This window comes from Camelus dromedarius, chromosome 12, assembly GCF_036321535.1.
Source record: "Camelus dromedarius isolate mCamDro1 chromosome 12, mCamDro1.pat, whole genome shotgun sequence".
In the NCBI taxonomy this organism is placed as follows: domain Eukaryota; kingdom Metazoa; phylum Chordata; class Mammalia; order Artiodactyla; family Camelidae; genus Camelus; species Camelus dromedarius.
The window spans coordinates 39,763,195-39,787,022 of NC_087447.1; the positions used below are offsets into that span (position 1 = coordinate 39,763,195).

The window sequence follows — 23,828 nt, forward strand, 5'->3', positions numbered from 1 at the left end:
ATAGGACAATATGGTTAATGCCAAGGCAGAGTAACAGTATGGGGGACCAGGGGAAAGGAAAGAAGGCTTGGTTACACTATCCTGCAGGAGCTGGGAAGGCTTCTGTGAAGAGATGCACGTTCTTCTCTTTAGCGAAGAAGAGGTGAACAACAGCAAGAAGGTATCCCAGGTGGACGCAGGTGGAAGAGAAGGCAGGAGAGACAGTTGAGTGTGGCTGAAATAGCGGAATACTGGGTAGAAGCGGCAGCCAGGAGGTTGGGAGAAAAGACCAAGGCTTTCTTCCCAGCAGAGTTGGTGTGATTCAGGTCGCCTGGTCTCAGACACCTCAATCATCTGCAGTGGAAAGAGTAGCTCCTCCAGCAACTCCACACACCAGACTGAGTGGTCACGCTGCACCTTCACTGCGCTGGGCCGGAGGCTAGTCCAGTAGTCCTCTGGCCTAGACACATGGAAGGGAGCTCCCAAAACAAACCAACTCAGCCATAGTAGAAGATGAATATAATACATGTCTCTGACTTGGCAGGAGTCTAGTTCCTCTAAGAGAAGTCTTACCATGCTCTAAAATCCATGCAGTTTTTTAAAAGCACATCCAAGGCCACTCTGCTTCTAGGGGATTTGGGGTTTTAGCCAATTTGCTCATAAGACGGCTGTGCAAATTTGCACTATCCCATGAGTCTGGGTTTGAAATGGAGGGGCAGGGTCTCAGCTGTAACAGTGAAGAATTTTTAACAAAAAGCAGAAATCGGAGTCCATGCAATAAATAGCTGCTCTTGAAGGTAAACTCAACGCTGGGCACTGCTCACCCACCTCTCCAAGGAATGCAAAAACTAAATCTCAATGGCCCCGGTTTCACTCACTCCACAGATATATTCTGGCTTTTGGGGGGGGGGGTGATTAAGTATTTTATATAGAAGTACTGGGGGTTGAAACCAGGACCTCGTGCATGCTAAGCATGCGCTGTCACTGAACTATATAACCTCCCCCAACAGATACATTCTGTATGCCCGTTATATATGCAAAGCACCATGGAGACGACAAAGATGTGCAAGCGCAGCCCAAACTCTGAAAGAGCTTACAGTTTAGGAGGAAGGTAAAAGCCAGTAAAACATGCTGGATGGTGAAAATGCCATTAAGACACTGACAGACCAAAGGAAGTGAGTTCCCTTCCAGTACAGAAGGAAGAGACTTCCTGAAGGAGTCAGGTGTAGAGAAATCAAGGAGGTTTTAACAGACAAAACAGATGGAAAATTTGGTCCTCTTTTCCGAGTGCTTGCTATGCATCACTTCCATCCCACAACAAAGCAGCATACCAGTGCCTTCATCCCAATGGACTGGGCACGGAAACGCCAGGCTCAGCAAGCACAATGTCACACACGTCATGGGTGTCAGGCAGAGCCAAGAACTAACACCCTCGTTCTCTGCTAAGGGAAGCCTTCCTTGGAGTAGGAATGGCATGAGTCCAGACCACCTGCGATACAAGAGTCCAATTTGTAGGAAGGACACCTTGTAGGACACTTGGCTGGAAAGATACACTGATACCACACCACGGGGGCCTCGTCTACCAGGCCTAGGAGAATGCACTTGTTGACTGGGTGATGGAGCACGTAGGGAAGAGGAGGCCTTTGAGAAATGAGTCTGGGATCAGGTATAGCGGCTGAGAGTCACTGGGGCTCAAGCCAGTCTGGGTTTAAAATCCCAGCTCTGACACCTACCAGGTGCATAACTTTGGACAAGGCTTTCATTTCTCTGTGTCTCCACTTCCTTGTCTATTAGCTGAGGATGATAATACTACCTACTTCACAGAATTATTGTGAAACTAAATGAACTGCAAAACAATAAGAATCGTGCCACCCTTAGAAACTGCTACAGAAGTATTATTGGATAACGATGGTGATGATGAAGCGGCCACTTAATCAGATGGGACACCCTGACATTGGGAGATTATCCCAGAGACGACTGGAGTATTCCAGACACGAGGGTGGTAGCAGCTTCAGGGGGGATGGGAAAGAAGCAAAGATCTGAGACATCAGAGAACTTGGAAGGCAGAGATAGGCTCGCAGCCTGGAGAGGCGGTGCTGCTGAAGGGGCTGCTCAGCTGTAAAAGCACTTGACAAAGACTCAGAGGCCCCCCTGCTGCACTCAGACACTCACTCACCCAGGTGCATGAGCCTCAAATCTTCCATCTCTAAAATGGAGCCAAGGGTCTTTACCCTTTCGACTCTCAGCATTGCTCTGAGGAGCAAACAGGACAGTGGCCTGGCCACAGGATGTAAGACATAAAGCACTGTACAGACGGGAAGCATGAAGAGAGGGGGTTGTAATGAGGGGCTAGTCTGGGGACGAGCCCAGGGAAAGAGAGGAACTCTGCTTAACCTTGTCCACGGCGTTCCTGGAGAGGAAGACTGAGAGTCAATTCCAACACCCTTGCCCTGCACAGCTGCAGGCTGGTACCAGCCCAGGACCAGTGTTATCTGAGGCTGCCATGGCTCTGAGGGTAGAACACACCAAGGGTCTACTTCAGGGGGCAGCAGATCAGCAGTGCTGACAGCGGAATTCACCATTCCAGGACACACCAGAGATAAAACGAAGCCCATACAGAAACCTGTGGGCTTTACCTCCTCCAGCTCTCCAACTATAAAGCCTGTTTGCAGATCAAAAGAAGGGTTCTGGAGCCAGCCAGGGACAGGCTGAGAAAACCAGCCCCCAAGGGCTGCAGCAGCCCGCCCTCCAGCAGTTTGCCTTCCATTACAGCCAAGTGTTTGTTTACATTTCCTGCATTATCTCGTCACTCCCTGGATGGGATTTCTTACATGTTGAGCATAGTCTATACACTCCAGGAGACCAGCAGCTTGCACTTCCTAACCATTTCTCTTTATTTCGGCTTTGCCAGAACTCAGGACCCCCAGCCCTGAGTCTCTTTCGGGCAGACCCTACACCTCCCCATCGCATCATCCACCCCAGTAGGTTGGACCAGTCCCTGTAACACAACTCTCTCTCCCACCACCCTAGAGTTCCTTGAACTAGCCTAGAGTTCTCAACCGTCTCTGAACCCCCACCACCCAACACAGACCCAGGCATAAAATGAATTGAAATTTCACCCCATCTTTTGGAACCAAAGACAGTGAGAACCCATTGGCACATCCACTACAATTACTCAACTTTGCCCCTTATTCAAAAAAGACTTTTAACATAGGAGAACCTCATGTACTCAAGACTCTGTTTGGTTTTCCAAAAATCTGATTTCCCAAATCAAAAAAAAAAAGAGAGAGAGAGAGACAGAGAGATCTAATTTAGGTTTTTGATCTTAGCTTGTGTTTTACTTTACAATTTTGTTTTGTTTGATACATGGCTGTTAAAGTAAAAGCCCTTATCATTCCAAAATACGGCTACTAAATTCAAACCACTCCCAAATTGTGCCTTCTCCCTCCAACCAACTTTTCTGGCTGACTTTTAACAGTTTTAAAGTTGATAGAAGAACTAGAGGAAGCCCTTTATTTAAAGAAAGGAAAAAAGATCTAAGTAAACAGTTTCCAGTGTTCTCTAAGAACTCAGACTCAAAGAACACAATCTGTCTACACAAGGATAAATGCAGTTTTATTAAAGAAAACACAACAGGCTTACACACACTCTTCAAATAGTGTACACTGTACACACGAAGAAGCAAACACAAACTCAAAGGGGGTGGGACAACAGGGTCACCGGTGGGGGACTGCAATGGTTTTTGCTCAAAAGCTGAACTATAAGGCTGGCCTGTGCTACATACAGACTTGCTCTGTCTTTCTCAAGGTAATCGCAAACAAACGGGAGCTCAAGGGGAGCTCAAGGGGTTGACCGTGGAGTCCTGCGGGGGAACTACTGTGATTGTTTTCAAAATAATTTCTACTGAAGAAACAATCAACCGAACTACTTATAATCTGCAAAACCAAGCCCCTTGGCATCAAATGTGTTAAAGGCCTCCAATAAATACCACGGGAGTTTCCAGTTATTCCAAATATAGACCTGAAATCACAAACTATGGAGCAAAAGCAGCCGTGTTTTACATGACGGGCCAACTCCATCCAACTGCCCCATCCCCGAGTCAGTCAAGAAATACAATTTCTAGAAATTCTTCCATCACAGGAGGGAAGGTGTTTAAGATCAGCGTGGCTTTTAAGAAAGCTAGCAGAAACTAAAACATACGCAAAACTTATTTCCACTCTACAGATAAAATGTCACTTTTCTAATCATTTTAAATGTATATTCATACTTTGTTTTCTCTCACTACTTGAGCATGTTTCAAGTACCCGGATGTTAAGAGTTATAACAATGAATGAAGATTCTGCTCCCATCCATTGGGCGCTCACAAGTTGGGTATTTGTACCCAAAATGAAAGGGTTTAATAAATGGGCGATGTGAATTTCAGTAAGGAATCTTTAGTAATAGAAAAAGGTCCAAAGTTCTTTGCAGCAATATTTTATTTTCTCCAGTTAAAAATAATGATAATAATAATAACCTAACCAGAATGATCTAACAGGGAAATGCCGCTAAACCCAAAGTGGTGGGATGTGATCCTGGGGCGTTATTTACCAAAGGACCGGCTGGGGGATGAGGCCACGTTAACTATCATGCTAACTATCGGCCGCCATCCATCTCCATGCTTCATCATAAATTCATACCACTCTGTCAGCTTTTATGGATCAAAACACTCCAGGCCCATCCTTGATTCAATTGGTAGATAACTGTTGCTTCCCCCTCAAAACCACACCTTCACTTAAATCCATCTGAACAATTTTTCAAATGATGGGCTGAGTTCAAATTGAGATCCAAGTCCAGATGATCCTACATGAAGCTAATCTTCAACTAGAGGGCCAAAAGCTCTGGATCCTGGGATTTCATTCATTCCAACTCATGTAACAAATATTTATTGAGCATCAACTGCTAGGGGTTTTCTAAATTGAGCAATTACATTGGCAAATAAAACAGACATGGAACCTTCTCTTGTGGGGCTTACAATCTAGCGTGAGTCAGTTCATCAACAAACGAATTTTACTTTGGGAAATGAACATGATTCCTGCTAACAGGCAGCTGGGCTGGGAGGAGAGGATAGGCACCCACCAGATGGGACAGTTAGATTAGGGAGAGTCTCTCTGAAGACAAAAACCTATAGAAGATACATTCTTACAACTTTCAAAACACCTGGTACAAGGATTGGTGTGACTGTTACTGGAAAACATTCTGAAAAACAAGTATACATCATTTAGAAAAGACAAAATTTTTTTTTTAAATAGTACAAGGCTGAACTAATCTACAAATTTAACAGGACCTCAATAAAAAGTCTCTTAAAATTTTTTTGAACTAGACAATGTGTTTCTAAAAGTGAATAGACAGATAAACAAACCTGTGAAAAGGGCCAGGAGAAAATCTTTAAAATGAGAATAATGAAAAACGAGTAGCTGAATTAGCTAGCAAAACCCATTACAGAGCTCTAGTAATTAAAGCTCCAGGTAGATAACGAAGCATTTGTGAATTTAGTGTATGGATCCACAGGGAAAAGATTCAGTGAATAGTGTTAGGACAAGTCAAGCATTAGATTAAAAGGTCTTGATCCCTACTTCACTCTTTTTTAAAATATTATATTTATTTATTGTTTTTGTTTGTTTAGGGAGAGGTAATTAGGTTTATTTATTTTAATGGAGGAATCCAGGATCTCATGCACCCTAAGCATGCACCCTACCACTGAGCTATACCCTCCCCACTACTTCACTCTTTCTACCATATACCAAACAAATTCTCGACATACTCAACTACATAAGGTATAGATGGAGGGTGGGTATAGCTCAGTGGTAGAGCGCATGCTTAGCATGCATGAGATCCAGGGTTCAATTCCCACTACCTCTATTGAAAAAAGAAGTATATTTTTTTAAGTGGAAGACTTTTTTCCAATATTTTTGGAGTAACAGTTTTTGCATGCAAATGAAAAGTCTAGAAACCATAAAGAGTTGATAAATCTGATTTAAAATTAATTTCTGCATGGAAGAGTTATGTAACAGGGAAAGTCAAAAGGCAAATGATAACCCTAGAAAGAATATGGGCAACTGCCCTACCCCACTGTCCCCTGAGGTTCAGCTGAGACATTAGCAGTGCTTCTTAAGTTTTACTGTGCATACTATTCACCTGGAATCATGTTAAAATCAAGATTCTAATTTGGCAGGCCTGGAGGAAGGGTTGGGGGTCTCAAACTTTGCAACTCTGACGAGCTCCCAAGGAATACCAAGTAGTCAAATTATACAGAACTTCAGAGACATGGGCTAGAACTGATTGAGACTCAGATACCTCGTAAGAATCACCTGGGAAGGTTTCAGAACCTTCGCCCAAGCCTCACCATTGGACACTCTGATTTAGCAGATCCAAGGTGAACATCAGTATTTTTGTTTTAAACTCCCCAGGTGACAAAGGTATTCAGCCAGGTCTGAAATCCAGTGGACAAGAAGAAAGAGTCCCTTCTTGCTCTTTCTGTGCTTTGAATACTGCAGAGAGACCTGTCTGAACTGGCAGTTTAAAACCAATCCTTCCCCATCGCCAGACCCCACCTGCCCTCCCCTTCCCACCCCACATCACCTTTCTGCAGCCTTGTCCTGACACATTCCCCTCTGGCAACAAAGGCTGACAAAAGCAAGGGAGCACAGCAAAGAAGGCCCACAAGCTCGATTAAGTAGCATCCTGGTGACGGTTTCCCCAGACACTGTTTAACCATTTACTGGCTGTGTGATTCAGGCAAGCCTAATTGTTTATACTCCAATTCCTCACTTATATAAACCAAGTTGTTGTGAAGGTTTAAATGAGTTAACCTATTGAAAGAAGTGGGTACATCGTAAAGCATCATATAAACATTAGCTGTTTTTTATTAGATATGTGACATTTGGGAACACACTTGTGTAAGTCGTTCACCTCAGGTCCCCATCCCAAGAACTTTCTACATTGTCCCCCTTTCCTAACCCCTCTCAATTTACAGAAAAAAAAAAAATCTCCTGGATTCCACTTTCTAACTAAACTTTATGAACAAAACAGGTAGAACATAAAAAATAAAAACAGAACTGCTATATGACCCAGCAATTCCACTCCTGGGTATGTGTCTAGAAAAAAACACTAAGTCAAAGATACATGCACCCCGATGTTAACTGCAGCACTATTTATAATTGCAAAGACATGGAAGCAATCTAAGTGTCCATCACAGATAAATGGATAAAAAAGATGTGATACACACAAACACACACACACGCACACACACAATGGAATACTACTCAGCCATAAAAAGGTATGAAGTTTTTGCCATTTGCAGCAACATGGATGGACTTGGAGGGTATTATGCTAATGAAATAAGTCAGATAAAGGAAGACAAATACTGTATGCTATGATTTGTATGTGTAATCTAAAAAATACAACAAACTGGTGAATATAACAGAAAAGAAACAGACTCACATATATAGAGAACAAACCAGTGGTTTTACCAGGGGAGAGAGGAAAAGGGGGAGGGGCGATATAGGAGTGGGGATTAAGAGGTACAAACTATTATGTATAAAATAAGATACAAGGATGTATTGTACAACATGGGAGGCAGAGCCAATATTTTATAATTATAAACAAAGTTTACATAACCTTTAAAAATTGTGAATCACTACATTCTACATCTGTAACTTATACAATATTGTATGTTAACTATACTTCAATCAAATAGAAGGGAAAAAAGTTCCCAAACTTCTTAGTTAAAAAAGACAAAACAAAATAGGTAGAACATGTCCTACCAAGCCTAAACTAAAAACAGCTTCGAATTTGTAAAAGATGCCAACAAATACTGCATATGGCTTCTAATACAATGGTAAGGGTTTTCCAAAACTAATTCTACCTTCTTTAGCAACTTCTCCTTTGTTGTTTCAAAATGTTAAGTCTCATCTAAGGCTTCGTCTCTGTTCAGTTACACTGCTGCCCCCACCGCCCCCCATCTGGGGAACAGTGAAGGAAGCGAGCCTCTTGTTTCTGGCGCCATCCCCAGGGACACACACACATTTATCGGTCTCCTCAAGAGAGGCATTTGCTATTTAATTCATTTGCTAATAAAAACCATTGAAATTGGAGGGTTCCCTGACAGAGGAAGCTTGAAGCACGTGCACAACACACACACTGGATTTATCATCAGGAAGCATTCTCCAAAGGCCACTGAGAGCATGCTTTCAGAACCGATCAGAGATGGGAGGGGAGGAAGTGAGGGGTGGCACCACCAGGCAGGACACCCAGGTCTAATGACACACCTGGCTTACCTCCATCCAGGTGCTCAGCCAACCGGAACTCCTCAGTGCCCCAGGGTATGACTGGGAAAATTCCTCATCTGCCAAGTTTTGAACCAAGCCACGGTAGAACCTAAACCCACAAGGCAAATCAGGCAGCAGAAAGGCCCAAGTAAGGCCTTGAAATGTTCCAGTGTGAAACAGGTTAGGGGGTAACCCTTATTGTGACCGCCTAGTTAGTTCCCTCAGACTGAATCCATAGTGGAGAACAGGGTCGAGGACAGTGGCGCTGTCAGGCAGACCAAGCAGAAGCCCTGTGCCATCACACTGAGTAGGGCCTCTCTAGAGCACCACACAGGCTTATTTCCCAGCAAACTAGTCGGCCAGAGAACATTTGGTTTCAATTAACAGAAACCCACTCCCACTAACATAAGGGGGGGGCGAAAAAAAGGGTAGGGGAAAATGGGTTCATCATAAGGCCAAGGGGTCCATCAGATGACCCCAAATCAGGAACTGCAGCCAGCTCTCATGGGAAATGGAAACCAGGAAATGGAAAACCATCCGGAAATGAGACTATTTCCAAGGTCTCTCATCTCCTCCTCTGCACAACTGCTTTGTTCTTTTCTCTCTGCAAAGCAGTTTTAATTCCATGCTTCTCTATACCCACAGGTCAAACATCTACTCCCCAGTTAGCTTTTCCCTGCACTGTAGTGTGAGCATCAAAGACCAACTAGGATTGCTGTCTCAATCCCAAAATATTCAGGAGAGAGTTTAACTCGGCTTGGGTCTGATACCCCACTTTGATCCAAACATCAGAGAGAAGGTGGGTGAGCTGGTCTAACTATAGAGGATATCCACCTGTCCAGCACAATTACAAAAAAATATATATATACACATGTGTGTGTGTGTGTGTGTGTGTGTGTGTGTGTGTGTGTGTGTGTGTATAGTAACAGCTTAATAAACTCTGACCTCTGTACAGCCACAAGGTTTACCAGGTACCATCTTGTCTTATCACCACTCCAAGGAAGCACAGCTGTACAGCCAGATCCTCAAAGAACAGATAAATGTCTTCTTTATAGTTTGCTTGTTGGTTGCTCAGGTTGGCGGAAAAAAGCATTTTGTTGTTATCAAGTAGGACTTTATTTCTGGTTCCTCCTTTTCTCTTCAGAAGAGAGTTCTCAGCAGGAATCCTGCCTGGAAATGGGCAGAACCTGGCCAATACCTGAAAATGCCCTTGAATCATGAATGCTAAGGTCGGGGAGAGACACAGCCATGGTAGAGACACATCCAACACACACAGAACTAAAGCCTTCTGGGGGCAAGTTTACTAAAAATAATTTTCCATAGGAAGAATCTGTTTGATGTAAAGGTTAAGCAAGGCTCCTTCCTTACAAAAGCCACTTGGCTCGGGGAGGGGAGGGCGTAGCTCAGTGCATGCTTAGCGTGCACCAGGTCCCAGATTAAATCCCCAGTACCTCCATTAAAAAAAAAAAAAGCCACTGGGGTTTTGGTAAAGTAGGCCCAGAGAGTCCATCAGTAGGGGATCTATTTCACCTAGGGCAACAAACACATTCCTCCCAGATCATGGGCTACTCTGTGTGGCTGCTAATAAGATAATCTGTTACAGGAGGCTTACAAATCCATTTACATTGATTTTAATTAATGAATCAATCCCTGGCCCTGAACAACTTGGTCCAGAGACGGTAAGCAGTTCAAGATTCAGTCTGTACTCTCAGCCTGAAAGCTACATTGAAAAGAAGTTAACTCTCAGATCGATGCAGGACAAATAAAAACAACTGGGTGTGTATCTTTCACAACATAAGGAAAAAAATCTCTTCCAAGTTTAGACTGTTACTCTTCACACGTTAATAAGAGAAATATATTTTCTGTGATTTCCTAACAAACTCACCTGGGACTAGGGTTTTCTGGACAAGTCTGAAATCTGGAAAAACAAAGTCAAGTATTATGACTCTCAGTCCAACCTCTGAAATCAAAACGAGCCTAACTTTCAAAAGCTCATCAGAACCTCTTAGTTCAGGCTGAAGTTGAACAGAGAATTACCCAAACACAAAATACAAACGACAAGGAAGAACAAAGTGGCACCCGGCAGCCTGGCTGTGCTCTGAATCAGCCAGGCTTCATTAAGAAGGCAGGCAAACTTTTGCATTTGCTTTTATTTTATCCTTTACAAAGGCTGAAATAGAATTTGACCTTTCCGAGCTACTGCCAGTGAGGAACTGGAAACAAGCTCAATTTAAAAAGCGGCATCAATATGTGACTGCTCATCGTTTCTTTTTTTCCTTCTCTTTCCTCATCTTTTTCACAGGGTTCGTCTACCCACTCTATTTTTACACTCCTATCAGAACTTCCAATGACTCCACAAACCCCATGGAAAGAAGTCTCGTTTCAGTCCCACTTTCTCAAATCCCCCCACTAGCCAACACCAATTAGCGTCAGAGAACAGAAGAGCTGATAAATGAAAAGGCATCACACTCGATTTTAATTTTTTTTTCAAGATTGAGACAGTCCATAAATCCACAAGCAAAGGATAGAGCAGCAGGGAGCACCAACCCCACACAGGTGGAGACACCAACCCGAGTCTGCCCCGACAAGGAACGCAGGCACGGGGAGGCCACTCATAAAAGAGGATAAATAAATGCAGGGTGCAGAAACCCGGGACTTTGGGGGGCAGCACTTCACGTTTCCCCCTTACTTTCAAAAATATTTGATAACGCAGTTACCAGATTGACTTTGAAGTCAGTGAGACTGGCCTGAAATACTGCAAAAGGAATAATAACAACAACAAAAAAAGACCCTGTGTATAAGGAAGTAAATTGCAAGCAAAAGCAAGAGACAGGCCAGAGCTCGGGCGGGCTGGCACTCGTGTTCTCCCCTCCCTCTCTCCCTCCCTCCCTCCCTCTCTCGCTCTCTCTCTCTCTCTCTCTCTCTCTGGGCAAACAACAAAAGAAGTTGATACTTCAGCTATACATATGGACTCCAGAGCTTTCTGCCACTAACGTCTGCTTGCATGCCCTCAAGTTTCAGGATTCACTGGAACCTAACTAAAGCTCTCTGAAACATGTCCCGTGCGTTTGTGGGGGCATCTCGGCGGACCTAGCCAGCCGCCTTTCCTGGCCAAGTTGTGTAGGGCTGTACAGCAGAGAAGGGTATGCCAATGCAGCCTGACATTCAGACCAAGACCACAAATTATAAACAGTTTCAGTAAATTGACTCGAGGGCCTTTGTTCCTCAGACATACATCTTCCTACCGCTTACAAAGGCAGGCAGCAGAACCTAACCACCAACGCAACTATAGCCAGGACTGGGAAAGGAAGTTATTGAAGCCTGGATTTCCTGCTTTTGCTTGTAGCCAAGAACTATGAGGCTTGTAGTGGTTTCAGGAACTGACTCATCTAATGATTCATGGATAAGATACTGCTTTTAATACGTTTCTGACCCTAAGACTCAGAAACTTCAAAACCAGTCTGAACCTATGCTCACTCTTATTTGAAAATGAATATTCACAGCAAAATAAACAGGACAATGGTTACGAAACAATGAAAACATCCCACCAAGGGAAGGAAGAGTAAAATGTGGATATCACATTTGAAGACATGATCAAAAGCCTAATCCGTGGACTGTGACTTGACAGCGTCCAAACTTCCCAAAAGTGAGTAACAGGTGGAGTAAGGCTTATTTTTAGATGTCATTCCCCTAGATGTAAAAATAGATTTAGCACAGCAATATTTTAATTCAGGCGCATCTAGGGTTGTGACTCTAAATATCCAAGACATAAAGCAGCAAGGAGCTCCAGATTTAACTGTTACAGTTGCAAACCAGGGAGAGTTCAGGGTTAGCTGACCAATGAGTAATGTGTAATAAAGGACTCACAGTGGAACTCATTCTCTTAAATCATCCCCTATGGGAAGACTGTAATTCGGTATTTTCGCCCATCCTCTGACCAGTCCTCTCTTTCCCCCACCACACACACAGACACACACGCACACACGCACGAGCTTGCGCACGCGTGTGCATGCCCACCAGTCCTGAAAAGCAAAGCTCTCTAAAAGTACGGAGTCAGGAGCTGGCACCTGGGACATCCCCATGGATTCATTCATCATCCACAAGTCCCACCAGGGAGGTCTGCAAGCCTCCCTAGCCCAACAATCCTGGGGTTTCCCCTGCCCCTCCCCCCAACACAGGACATTAAGCACAGAACCAGTTTTAAAGGGTGGCTTTCAAAGTGTTTATAGGTTGCAACACAAATCCAGTTGCACAGAGCAAAAGGGAGAAAGGAAAACAAAAATGGCAGGCTAGTCGTGGGGGAGGAGGGCAGGGGACGAAGAAAGCAGTAAGACCAGTTGACCAGGCAAGGCCAAAGTGCAAGGGCTGCCTGGCAGGCGCTGCCCGTCTGGGCTCCTCCAACAGATTTACTAACATGACGTCAGTGGCTCCAGTCCAGCTTTCTCTCTGGTAGCTTTTACCACTTGCCTCCTGAAGCCTCCACTGTGTGAGGGAGCCACAGGACCACAAAGAAAATTCCCTTTGTGAAACGAGCTTAACCTCGGGCACAGAGGCCTGCCTTGGAACCACAGGGCTCCGCATCCTCTCTCGGTGCCCCTGCTGGAAAGGGAAGGGAATGCACCCTTACTTAGTACACTGTACTTCTCTTAATACAAAGCTTGCTGTCTTTTTAAAAAAAAAAAAAAAAGACAAGAGGTGGGGGGATGTTAAGCAAGTATCCAAAATTTCACAGGCCAGGACACTGGATAATGCCTCAGGGTTGTCATGAATGATGATAATTTCAGGACTATTCACTCATTCTGTTTTGAGGCTGTGTTGGCTGGACTGTGAATGCGTACGGCTTTGTTTCACCAGCAAAACAAAAAAGTATCACTGGAGCTGAACCTCCAGGCCTGAGTGGAACCTCTGAAGACAGCATTATAGATGTCTTTAAAATGAGATTTTTTTTTTTTGGCCTAAGTGCATGTTCTGTGATGCACCAACATGGGCATAATACAATTTCCAAGAAGCAAAGATAGAAATTACTAAAACTAAGTTTAATGGGAGATCTATTAAACAAAATACACTCATTTTAGACTTACAGGCTTACTACTGCATTCCCACAACAGCATGATAGCTATTTTCCATCCAGGACTCCAGTGCACAAATCTGCCTGAAACTACAGAACTTTAACACTTTTTAGCTCATAAAAATAATATATTAGTGATAAATTCCTTAAATGACCAGGAGATTGAATATAGTCTATTTTAAACACTTCAGGAGAGGAAGGTAAAAAACTTAATTCAACAAGTATTTATTCAAACAGATGTGTGTAAATTGACCCCAACAATATCATCAAAATATAGCTTGCAGTCTGAATACTCAGAGTGTAATAAGATAAGGAATCTCTCACCTTCTGGTTATTTAAACAAGATGCAGAACAAACCATCAGGCAGACATGACAGACGGCAATCATTAAAGTCTTCTCTGAAGCCCAGACTAATGTGAGCTTTGGCCTTCAAGATGAGAGTCAAATCATGAACCGTCCTGGGCGAATTCTTCAGTTTGGCCTTTTTCTTAAGAAAGAAAAGGACAAGTTGACAAGTACAAGCATGTAAGTGGCAGAAGGAGAGCCAAAGGGGCCAAGCCTGAGACAAGTGTGCAAGGGAAGTTCTTATCAGGGGTCAAAAAGTTGACCTGGTAGGTAGGCTCCATGTCGGAAGGAGTGGGAGGAGAGGGGAAAAGGCACAGACCCTAGCACTCAAGTTGTAGCTTTGAAATACCACTTACCACTAAAAGGAACCCAAACTCTGCCCAAATGGTTCACTATAAATCCAAGAATACACAAGAAGATACAGGATAGCAAAAAAGCTATCAAAAAATGAGTAGGGTCACATCAGAAGGACACAGGAACCAACTAAAGACGTTCCCATTGGCCAAAGATGGTAGAATTTGAGCATCAATAAGAGGAAACTACAATAGATTCAAAAGCACCTAGTAACTTTAAATCTAAAATTACACAATGATATTCAAACAACAAACAAAAGAAAGCCACATACCTGCCTCTTCTGTGCAACTATGACAGGTTAACTAAATGAAAGTTTCTACGAGAATATTCTAAGTAATAAATAAAGTAGGGAATAACAGGACTGGATTATGACGAGTTTGCCAAGCCCATATGAAACGAGATGTAGGCAAAGGTCATAAATCAATGGCTAACATCACAGAGAAAGAGACAACTGGACATCATATGCCTCCTGGTGGAATACTAGTTATGAAATAGTCCTATCTTTAAAAAAAAAAAAAGTTAAATCTGAATCAGACCAAGCTTCGAGATCTAAATTCTCACTTAGAGGAGATACTGAGGATAGTAGACCATGATAAACAGCACCAGGAGAATGCAAAATCCAGAATATGAGAAACTCTACAAGAGAAACACAAGGCTTTTATAACACATCAATTACAAGGGGAAAAAGGAGGGAAGAGATCTTAAAAGAGTTTTAAGAAACACAACAAGAAATATAACTTTTGATCTTGCTGGCAGTCCGATTTAAACAAATCAACTATGGGAAAACACTGATGAGACAATCAAGGAAAACTAAACAGTCAGTGGGTATTTTATATTCAGGAATTATTATTAAAATGTTGGTGTGATGATGTTACAGTTGGTGTATTTTTAGAAAGAGTCCTATTTTTAAAATACATACTGAAAACTTTACAGATAAAGCGGTATGACATCTGAGATTGCTTCAAAATAATACAGTGGGAGAGGAACCAGGGATTCAGACAGAACAGTAATGACCATTCCTAAGTGATGGTGGTACACGGAGGTCCACTGCCTTCTACTATACTCAACTTTTCCATAATAAAAATTTTGAAAATCTAAAATAAATAAAAATAAGACACTGTTTCTGTCCCTCTCCTTCAAAGAGAGAAATGTGCTAAGGGAAGAGGTACCTGGCACTCTAATTCACAGCTACTGGAAGATGGTAATCTCAGTCACAGTTACAATCAGTAGGTAACATAATGGGACATTCATTTCTCTGCCAAGCCTTGTGCTAACCCTCAGCTAACCCTCACTATAACCCATGAAGGCAGCACTACTACATCCATTTTACAGGTGAGAAACAGGCGTTGAAAAGGAATAAAGACGTTACCCAAGGTCAAACAGGGAAGTGGAAACAATGTGCGCAATTCCACAGTTCATAAACATAACAAGAACCAGAATGAGTTATGTCTTTGCAAAACAGTAACCCTTAAGAGTGCCAGTAACTCCCTAAGCCAAGAGATCCAATGCTCTCCAGCGTTAAGATCGTGGAATCCAGAGTGGTGCTTTGCTCACTAACTATTTTTGGTGAAACCTAGGAAACAGCAGAGGCAGTCCCTTTAAGATCTCAAAGGGATGAGAGCAGAGGAGAATGGGTGAAAAGTGGACATGTGTGTGTGCATGCGCATGTGTGTAAAAATATGAACGCAAAAGGGAAATTGTCTGAAGAGAGAAAAACAGAGCAGAAAATCCAGCAATAGGGGAAGCTGGAAAAAAGCTTAAAACCAAACCCAAAGGAGGAAGATGGAAAAGCAAATAAATGATCTCCTGTCAGCCTGGTCCACTCTGGCTGGGACAAAACCCTCAAGATCTTGGGCAGAGACTTAGAGAACAGAGGAAACAGGAGACTTCAGAATAGGTTGGGGGAATCAACATAGAAGCTCACTGTGGGCCACTTGCCATATTCCATCATATTTCACTTCATCTTATTATTTTCATTTTTCAGATGAGAAAACAGAGGCCCAGAGAGATTAAATAATTTTCCGCAGGACCACACAGCCAATAAGCAGAACTGGGACTGGAACCTGGGTCCGACCTCAAAGCCATGCTGTCATGCTACTTTGTTAAATACATAAAGCACTAGAGAGACCTGTACAAAGTTCAAGTAACATCAAAACGACCAATAGCAGAAGTACCCAAAACACACTGGGGAACGTATAAAGGCTCTAAGAAGGGGGGACCAACCCTTTCAGCCCAGAGTCACCAGTATTAGGTGAACAGGAGGAAGACAGTATCAACCAGCCCACAATCTCCCACTAAGAACCAACCTAGACATCCAAGATGGGGAGTGACCCCATTACAATCTCATTTCAAAGTCCTCACCGTCTTTTTCAGGGGCTGATTGCTAAGGGCTCTGAACAAGCACAGTTAACTCCCTTCTCCCCTCTGTCCCTGCCACTGCCCATCCCGTATCACAGCCCCCAGACATTTTCCAGCTGGTCACCGGAGTGGGGAGGGGAGAAATTCACCCCATCTCCTATGTTCCCAAGCACTCCCACTTATCAAGGAGTGAAGCCAAGGTCATCTGGCTAAACCCTACCCCTAGCACGAGGCCACTTGCACATCCAGGCCTCCAGGGTGGTAGGGGGCTCACTTACTCTGCCTGCCAGCCAACCAGAGCACATTCCAAAGAAAAACCAGATAAACTGGCAGGTCCAGTTCCAGGCCTCCAAACCAGATCAGCTCCCTGCCCCCCCAACCACACACACACACACACACGCACACGCACACGCACACGCACGCGCGCGCGCGCGCGCGCGCACACCCTCCTAGAGAGCAGTTTAGACCAACCCAGCCCCCAAGCAGCCTTACCCTCTCATTCTCGATGGCTAGTGTAACTAGTCTGAGAGGTCAGGGGTACTGGGTCAGTCCTTGAGGACTGACACCAAAGGGGAGAGGTGAATCTTGACCCCTCTCAAGATGAATGACTAGGGTGGAGTAGTTCCCCTATGAAAGGCTTGAGTGGGTCACACCCAACATTGTAGGATCTTAGCCAAATGTTCGTTTCGAAAATAGAGTAAAATGGGCAATCAAGAACACAAAACAAAACAAAGTATTAACTACTTTGCCTTTTCTGCACAAATACACCAAGAAAGGGGATGTCTACCTTTGTTTCAATGTCACAATCTATCTTAACACCATTTAAATGCATATTAAGGTGACTTAATATGCAGTCTTTTATTAGCCTGGCAGCTGGTAGTCACATAGATCTAGGAATCGGCTTCAAATTTTGGACCTGTACACTGACTGTGTGGCCTTGGGTGGGTTACTAAACCTCTCTGAGATTCACCTTCTTCAACCACAAATAAAAGCATTCAGGTTTAAATGCGGTAAGTTGAAGAATGGGCTTATGACAGAAACTGTCAGTCTTCCTTTCTTATCCAAATTCTCCCAGAGTGGGCTGGGAATTAGCAAAACCAAAAGAGGAGTTATGGAGTGAACTCAGCAGTACTGCTCCTCCTCCACAAAACGAGGCTTTGCCAGGGTAGTGTGGGGTTGTGGACGGGATGACTCAGATAACAACACAGCTCTCCTGGACCTTTAGGCCTAATGCTCTCACATTTTAACTCTTTAAACTAAAGCTCAGCTCAAAAGAAAGCTAGAGCATCTTCACAGAAAGGGAAAGCAAAGATTTTCAAGTGATTTGCCCAAGGTCACAGGGAGAGCCAGTAACAGGGGCTGGCCAACCAAGCCTTCCTTCCGCACAACTGAAGGCCCAAGATCCCAGCCCTGGGGAGGACCCTCAAATGTCTTCTTCCAGTGAACTGCCCTAACAAGGAAACAGTTCTCCCAGCTCTCAACAGCAAAGGCCAGAAGCCATTCATTCTCTCGGACTGAACACCTGCCCAAGTTATTGCCTAAAGCACGTGATAAAATAACTAAAGGAACAGTGGTGTCAAACTAACCACCTGGAATTGAGCAGTGTCATTATAATTACTTTTGGTTTTAAGCAAAGTACGAAAATTTCTTAAATTTCTAAGATTCCACTTCATTTTCCCTGCTTTATATACAGTCAGCCCTCTGTATCCACAGGTTCCAAATTCATAGTCAACTAACCTCAAATTGAAAATATTTGGGAAAAATATTCCAGAAAGTTCACAAAACAAAAAAACTTGAATTTGCCACAAGGTGGTAACTTTTTACATTTAGTATTTATATTATATTTATAACTATTTGAATAGTGTTTACATTGTATCAGGTATCATAAGTAATCTGTGGAGATGATTTACCATATACTGGAGAAGGTGTCTAAGGTATATGCAAATATAACCATTTTATACAAGGGACTTGAGCATCCATGGATTTTGGTATCTGCAGAGGTTCTGGAACCAATCCCCTGTGGATACTGGGTCCACTGTATTTAGGTTCATCAGAGGACATCATTCCACAGACTCCCAAAGAACAGGGATAAGCAAGTTTGAAACCTAAGAATGTCAAGAGCACCAAGACTACAGGTTCTAAAATCTGTAACCCTTCAGATTTCATCCCCAAATTTCACACAGCACAAACCTTTCAGAATTCCACTGGGAAAAACTTCTAAATTAAAACTCTGCTAGTCTGAAAGGAAATGACCAATGCTGAATCATTCCTATGAATGATGAGACACTTTTTTTTTAAATTCGTTATGAATTGATCCACAGAATAGTAGAGGGTTTGAAACAATTTAGTTGAAACTAGCACATGTTTATAAGAAAAGCTGTTCTCTGAAATTCCCCTCTGTTGAAACTCTGGTCTCAGGAACAGCCTGGGACACTCCAAGAATTACAGTGTTACGAGCTCAACACAGGGTACCACACAAGTCTCCTGCCTGAGATCTTCCTCTCTATTCTGCTTGAGTAAAAGGAGCCAGCCAGTTTCCTCAACACTTCCTATAGCAGGATGACCATATAGTGTATCGTCCAAACTGGTGTATTTTGAGAGTAAAAGAGGGCACTGTTAAGGATTGCACAAGGATAAGAAACACAAACCAGGACTAACCAGGCGCATGTTACAGAGCCACAAGAAAGAGTAAAGGACAAACCTTCAGAATTACAGGTGGATAAAAACTACCACAAACAGTCATTATGAGGAAGACAGTGAGCATCTGGTAGGACACAGGAACAAGAAAGCCCAAGTTAAAATGAAGAAAAAATGAGCAAAGCAGAGCCTGAAACTGAAGGTATAAATTAACTTACGTTGGGTTCAATTTCTCCCCATCTGAAATCAACTTACAAATCAGATTCGATACTTGACTTGTGGCCTCACATGTCTTCCAGGTCTCTCTTCCTCATGATCGCCAAGTTTACTTATCCTTTATGATTTAGTTCATGGACTATTTAAAGGGTAGTAAGCCATATGGGCAGCTAACAGGTCAACATTTATCACGCAGTCAGTAATCCCACATCACTGAAGCTATTCTTGAGTAAAAATCTTCCACTGCAGGCAGTCCTCTATGGTACCTTTCAGCTCCTCACTAAAGCCAGAAAACTAGCAGATGTCAACTCATTATTAGGTCACTGCTCCGATTATCAGTCTTAATCACCTGACCAGCAAAACGAATGTACACACAGGGTGGAGTGTTGGGGATACCGTGCTTTATTTTTATTATGAGGTATAATTCACATGCCATAAAACTCACTCTTTAAACGTATATATAAAAATCAGTGGCTTTTAGTATATTCACGAGTTGTGAATCACTGTTTTTAAATCTTTCTCCCCTCTTCAACTGTCAGTTTGCCTGCCTCTAAAAGTCTTTGTTCCCAACAAGTTTACTCACCCTCTAAACAATGTTTTACTTTAATTTTTAATTTAAACTGGGAAGCCAGATTAACACACACAGTTCCATAGGCCCTGGTTACAAGACAAGAGGAGGACATCAGCAAAAACGCAGGTGGTCTTCAGCCCAGGCTCGCAAAAACAGTCTTAACCTGCTCGGACCAGTCACTGGGAGTGGCCCAGGTCTGAAAACACGGGGACATGGACACACCCGGAAGTGTAGCTAGGTATCAAGTAGATCAAGACCAGCTTTGGGCATCTGGCTTTGAAAACACAGGTTTCTACCCATCATCTTCCAGAAAGGATTCAGCCCACCTACCCAGGAAGCACCTGGGTACTGACCCAAGCAGACACTCACCTTGGATTAACAAACATTCTCTCAAATACACAAATACATTGGCAAAGGGATGGGCTGCCACTCACACATGAGTGTAAATTACTATCTGAATTCTATTTAAGGCCCAGAGAAAGAAATCTGATGAGACGGGGAAAGATTTAATTCCAGAGCTTGGAGTACCCAGAGGAGGAACAGGAAGAGTTTGACAGGAGTCACACCCGCAGCTCTAGCCTACTGAGCTAGCTCTTATCTACACATTATCACAGCCCTTCAAAGTAGGTGACACCAGCTCTTTTTCCAGATGGGGAAACTGAAGGCACAGAGAAGTTAAGCAGCCTGTCCCTAAACAGGTTAAGAGGTGTAATGAAGGTAGCAAAAGTAGAGGGAGGTACCTCTCTACCTCTTGTTCTCACACCCATACCCGGATGCCGTCAGAATTCCAGCAGGGAATCCTCAATGGTCCTGCCAGCCGGTCCAGAGCCCTAAGCAAAGTTTCTCTATGAAAAGATAAGTTCCACACAACCACCTAAGAGAAGAACTTTTAGAATCCAATCCCAAAATTCAGAAAATGTCTTCCATGCAAGAACCTAAGGAAGAGGTGTCAGTCTGAGTGGATGAAGGCTCAGCATGCGACCCACCTTTGGAAGCGTTTCCGTTTAATTTGCCCTACCATTTGGCAAGGAATGATCTCAACTACTGTGTACCTATGGATGGATTTCCTCTACTCTGTGAACAGCAGAGGTGTGGTTCAAAGAGATTAATTGTCTAGGACTTTATGGGGCGCCTCAGCCTCTCCTGGGTTTCAGCCCATCTGCCTGAGACCAGAAGTCTGGCTCTCCTGAGTTAACTCCTCAGCCTTGGGTGTTCTTCAAGAGTCACTGTCCAGGCTGAGCAGGCAGGAAATCTGGGAGGACCTGGTATACAAGATAGCATGTGCAGTTGCTGTCTACTGAGCATTTACTATGTGTTAGGCACACAGGAGGCATTCTATTAAAATTTACAAATGAGGACACTGAGACTCAGAGAGGAAGTAATTTTTCCAAGGACAAAGAAGAAGTGTGGCTAAGCCAAGAGTCCAACTAAGGTGTGCCCAACTCCAAACCTGTGGTTTTAAACCTACATTATTATCCTGCCTTTTTCTTTTCTTTTCTAATTTTTTTTGGGGGGGTTAGGTTTTTTAATTTATTTTAATAAAGGTACTGGACCTCGTGCATGCAAAGCATGTGCTCTACCACTAAGCTATACCCTTTTTTTTGCCTTTTTTCCAAACCAGAAGCAAGAAGATTCCCAATCACTACAACCAGTCCTCCCCCTCCCTCTTGCTTCTTTCATTAATCGTTCATAGCCAAGTTTTCGATCTATACCAACTCACAACTGGCAATGAACCTTCTTTACTGCTATTTGAGGGGTGAGTTCAATACTCTGGAGACTATTTCATGGCGGAGAGGGATTTTTTGTTTGTTTAATTAACAATTTAGAGCCACTCTAATCCCAAAATGGCATCTGGCAAAAAATATAAAAATTTTTTTTAAAAAACCTTTCCCGTCAAGGCCCAATTCCAACATCACTTCTCTGCAAAGGTTTCCTCAGTCCCCAATCCTGGGCAACACAACTCTTTGGCTATATCACGAGCACTTACTCCAATGGGGTTTTTTCCCCTCTGTTCTGATACTACGTAAGACAACTCAGGTTCCTAAAAACTACAAATATGTACAAATGAAAACCCCTCCCCCTTCCCAATCCACTCCCTAAAAGCAGCCCCTGTCAATAATGTATAACCTCCCAGATCCTTCTGGATAGAGATGCAGACACGTTTCATCAACATTTCATCAACTCTCAGGCATCAGTGATTGTAAAATACAGCATGATTTTATTTCTAAGAAATATTGTTGTGAAACACCATGCCAGAACACCACCTCATCACTTAGAAATCATATTTTAGACATATCGAAACTTTATCACATGTCAATCTTGTGCATACATAAAAAGGAAACTATAAGCAAACTAAACCAGGGAAGATACACCTAAAGCATCTTCTCAGAGAGATCAGCATCCATGCCTCTACACACACTACCACCTTCTGTGCCAACGAGAGCACTGGCAACATCAAGAGCCGCCTCAGGAATGCTCGGCAACTGGCTCTGGGATTTTCTTCCTCTCCGCTGCATTTATTCTGCAGGCGTTGATGTGTACGCAACCACATCATGCGTCATGACCATCACCTGACCAGCCATGATCGCAGGACACATCTCAGTTTTGAAAATGTTCAAATAAGGAAAAAAACTGCATCTTAGAGCTCATGAACTATGAAATACACAGCTTCCCCACTGGATTATGATGATCTCTTCACATGCCTGTTTCCCTTGCGAAACTGGAAACCCTGCAGAGGTGTTTTGCTGATGGCCATACACTGACTACATCTGGCCAGTCACCAAATCCCTGGCACACAGTAGTACCAGAGAATGTTTAAATGTCCAGGCGCAAGTAAGCAGCTTTAAGCAAACTGGGAGCATCGGGAAATTAAAGTGCCCGAGGTGGAAGGAAGAAAGAAGAAAGGCAAGAATGAAAAGTCAGGCATGGTTTATCAGCAAAACCATGCTCATTTCTAGGATGCTGCCAGGATCACCCTCTCTATCCCCTCACTCTGCAATATCGAGGTGCACTATTTGAGAACCTCTATGAGCATCCGCACTACTCAAAAAGTAAAACTACCTCTGCAAGCAGCCAGGCAAGAATTAGTCCTTAAGCCCTTCATCAGTGAGCCTGGTGTTCACCTCTGTCCTCACATCTGGGAACAACTGCTACCCTCCCAAGGGGTAACAGATGTGTGCTGAGCACGGAGAAGGTGGTTCTGCTCCTTGTATTGCTTCTCCTGCACAGAAGAGTACAACCTATTTTTGCACAGTCATACCTTTAAAACCAACCAAAAACATCTTAGTGAATTCCATAAAGACTCAGTATATGTTCCCAGATACATCACAAAAATAGGAAAAATCCCACTTAGAGTTAGGAGGGATGGCCAAATGTAGCCTGATTCCATCTGAAGATAAAAGTTAAAATATCTAGAGCAATAGTCCCCAATCAGAGGTGGACACCACGATGGGGTCTCTTAGAAACACAGAAACAATGCACCTGTCTCAGTCCTCCTAGGTCCCCAGGACTGATACCCAGGCTGCGGAAAGCTCCACGGAGGCTGAGAGGTACATGGTTAGGTGGGAACCACTGGTGAGGGAGAGGCTCCTTGGGACAGGACTGGAAAAAGGCTGCCCTGGGTTTGAGTCAGATCCATCCTAAACTAGCCATGTAAAAGGATCTGTGTACTGAGAATTATAAATCCAAAAGTCAAAAGGTGGGAAAAGGTGAGGGTTGTGGAAAGTAGAATGACAGTGCTAGGGGGAGGGTGGGCGGGAAAAGGGACAGAGAGTCTAACCCTGGCTTCCCCAGTGCTGGCACATATCAGGGACACAAATGTTTGCTGAATGAGATTCACGCGGCTGATAAGCACACATTGTGCACATCATCAAATTTCCACTAAGCTACCTACTGTGTGCAGAATCCCTGAGTTTGTTCTAACAACTCAAGGCAGGTGTCCCCCTACTGATTAACCAGCAGCAGAGTTTTCAGTTTTGCTTCAGCTTCACTGGAC

The 23,828-nt window shown here is 43.4% G+C and overlaps 1 protein-coding gene across 5 annotated transcripts in view; it reads right to left on the reverse strand.

Annotated features, from left to right (window-relative positions):
• The window catches only part of TEAD1 (TEA domain transcription factor 1), a 244,209-nt gene that overhangs the window by 213,198 nt on the left and 7,183 nt on the right, over nt 1–23,828 (reverse strand). The window contains exon 1 of one of the 5 annotated variants that reach the window (XM_064492567.1): nt 13,678–14,154. The exons of 3 other annotated variants lie outside the window; for them this stretch is intronic. In XM_064492567.1, the coding sequence (XP_064348637.1) occupies nt 13,678–13,740 (63 nt within the window). In that variant the 5' untranslated portion in view covers nt 13,741–14,154. Of the gene's footprint in view, nt 1–13,677; nt 14,155–23,828 lie in introns of those variants that run through there. One more of the 5 variants, XM_064492568.1, reaches the window with a different exon arrangement.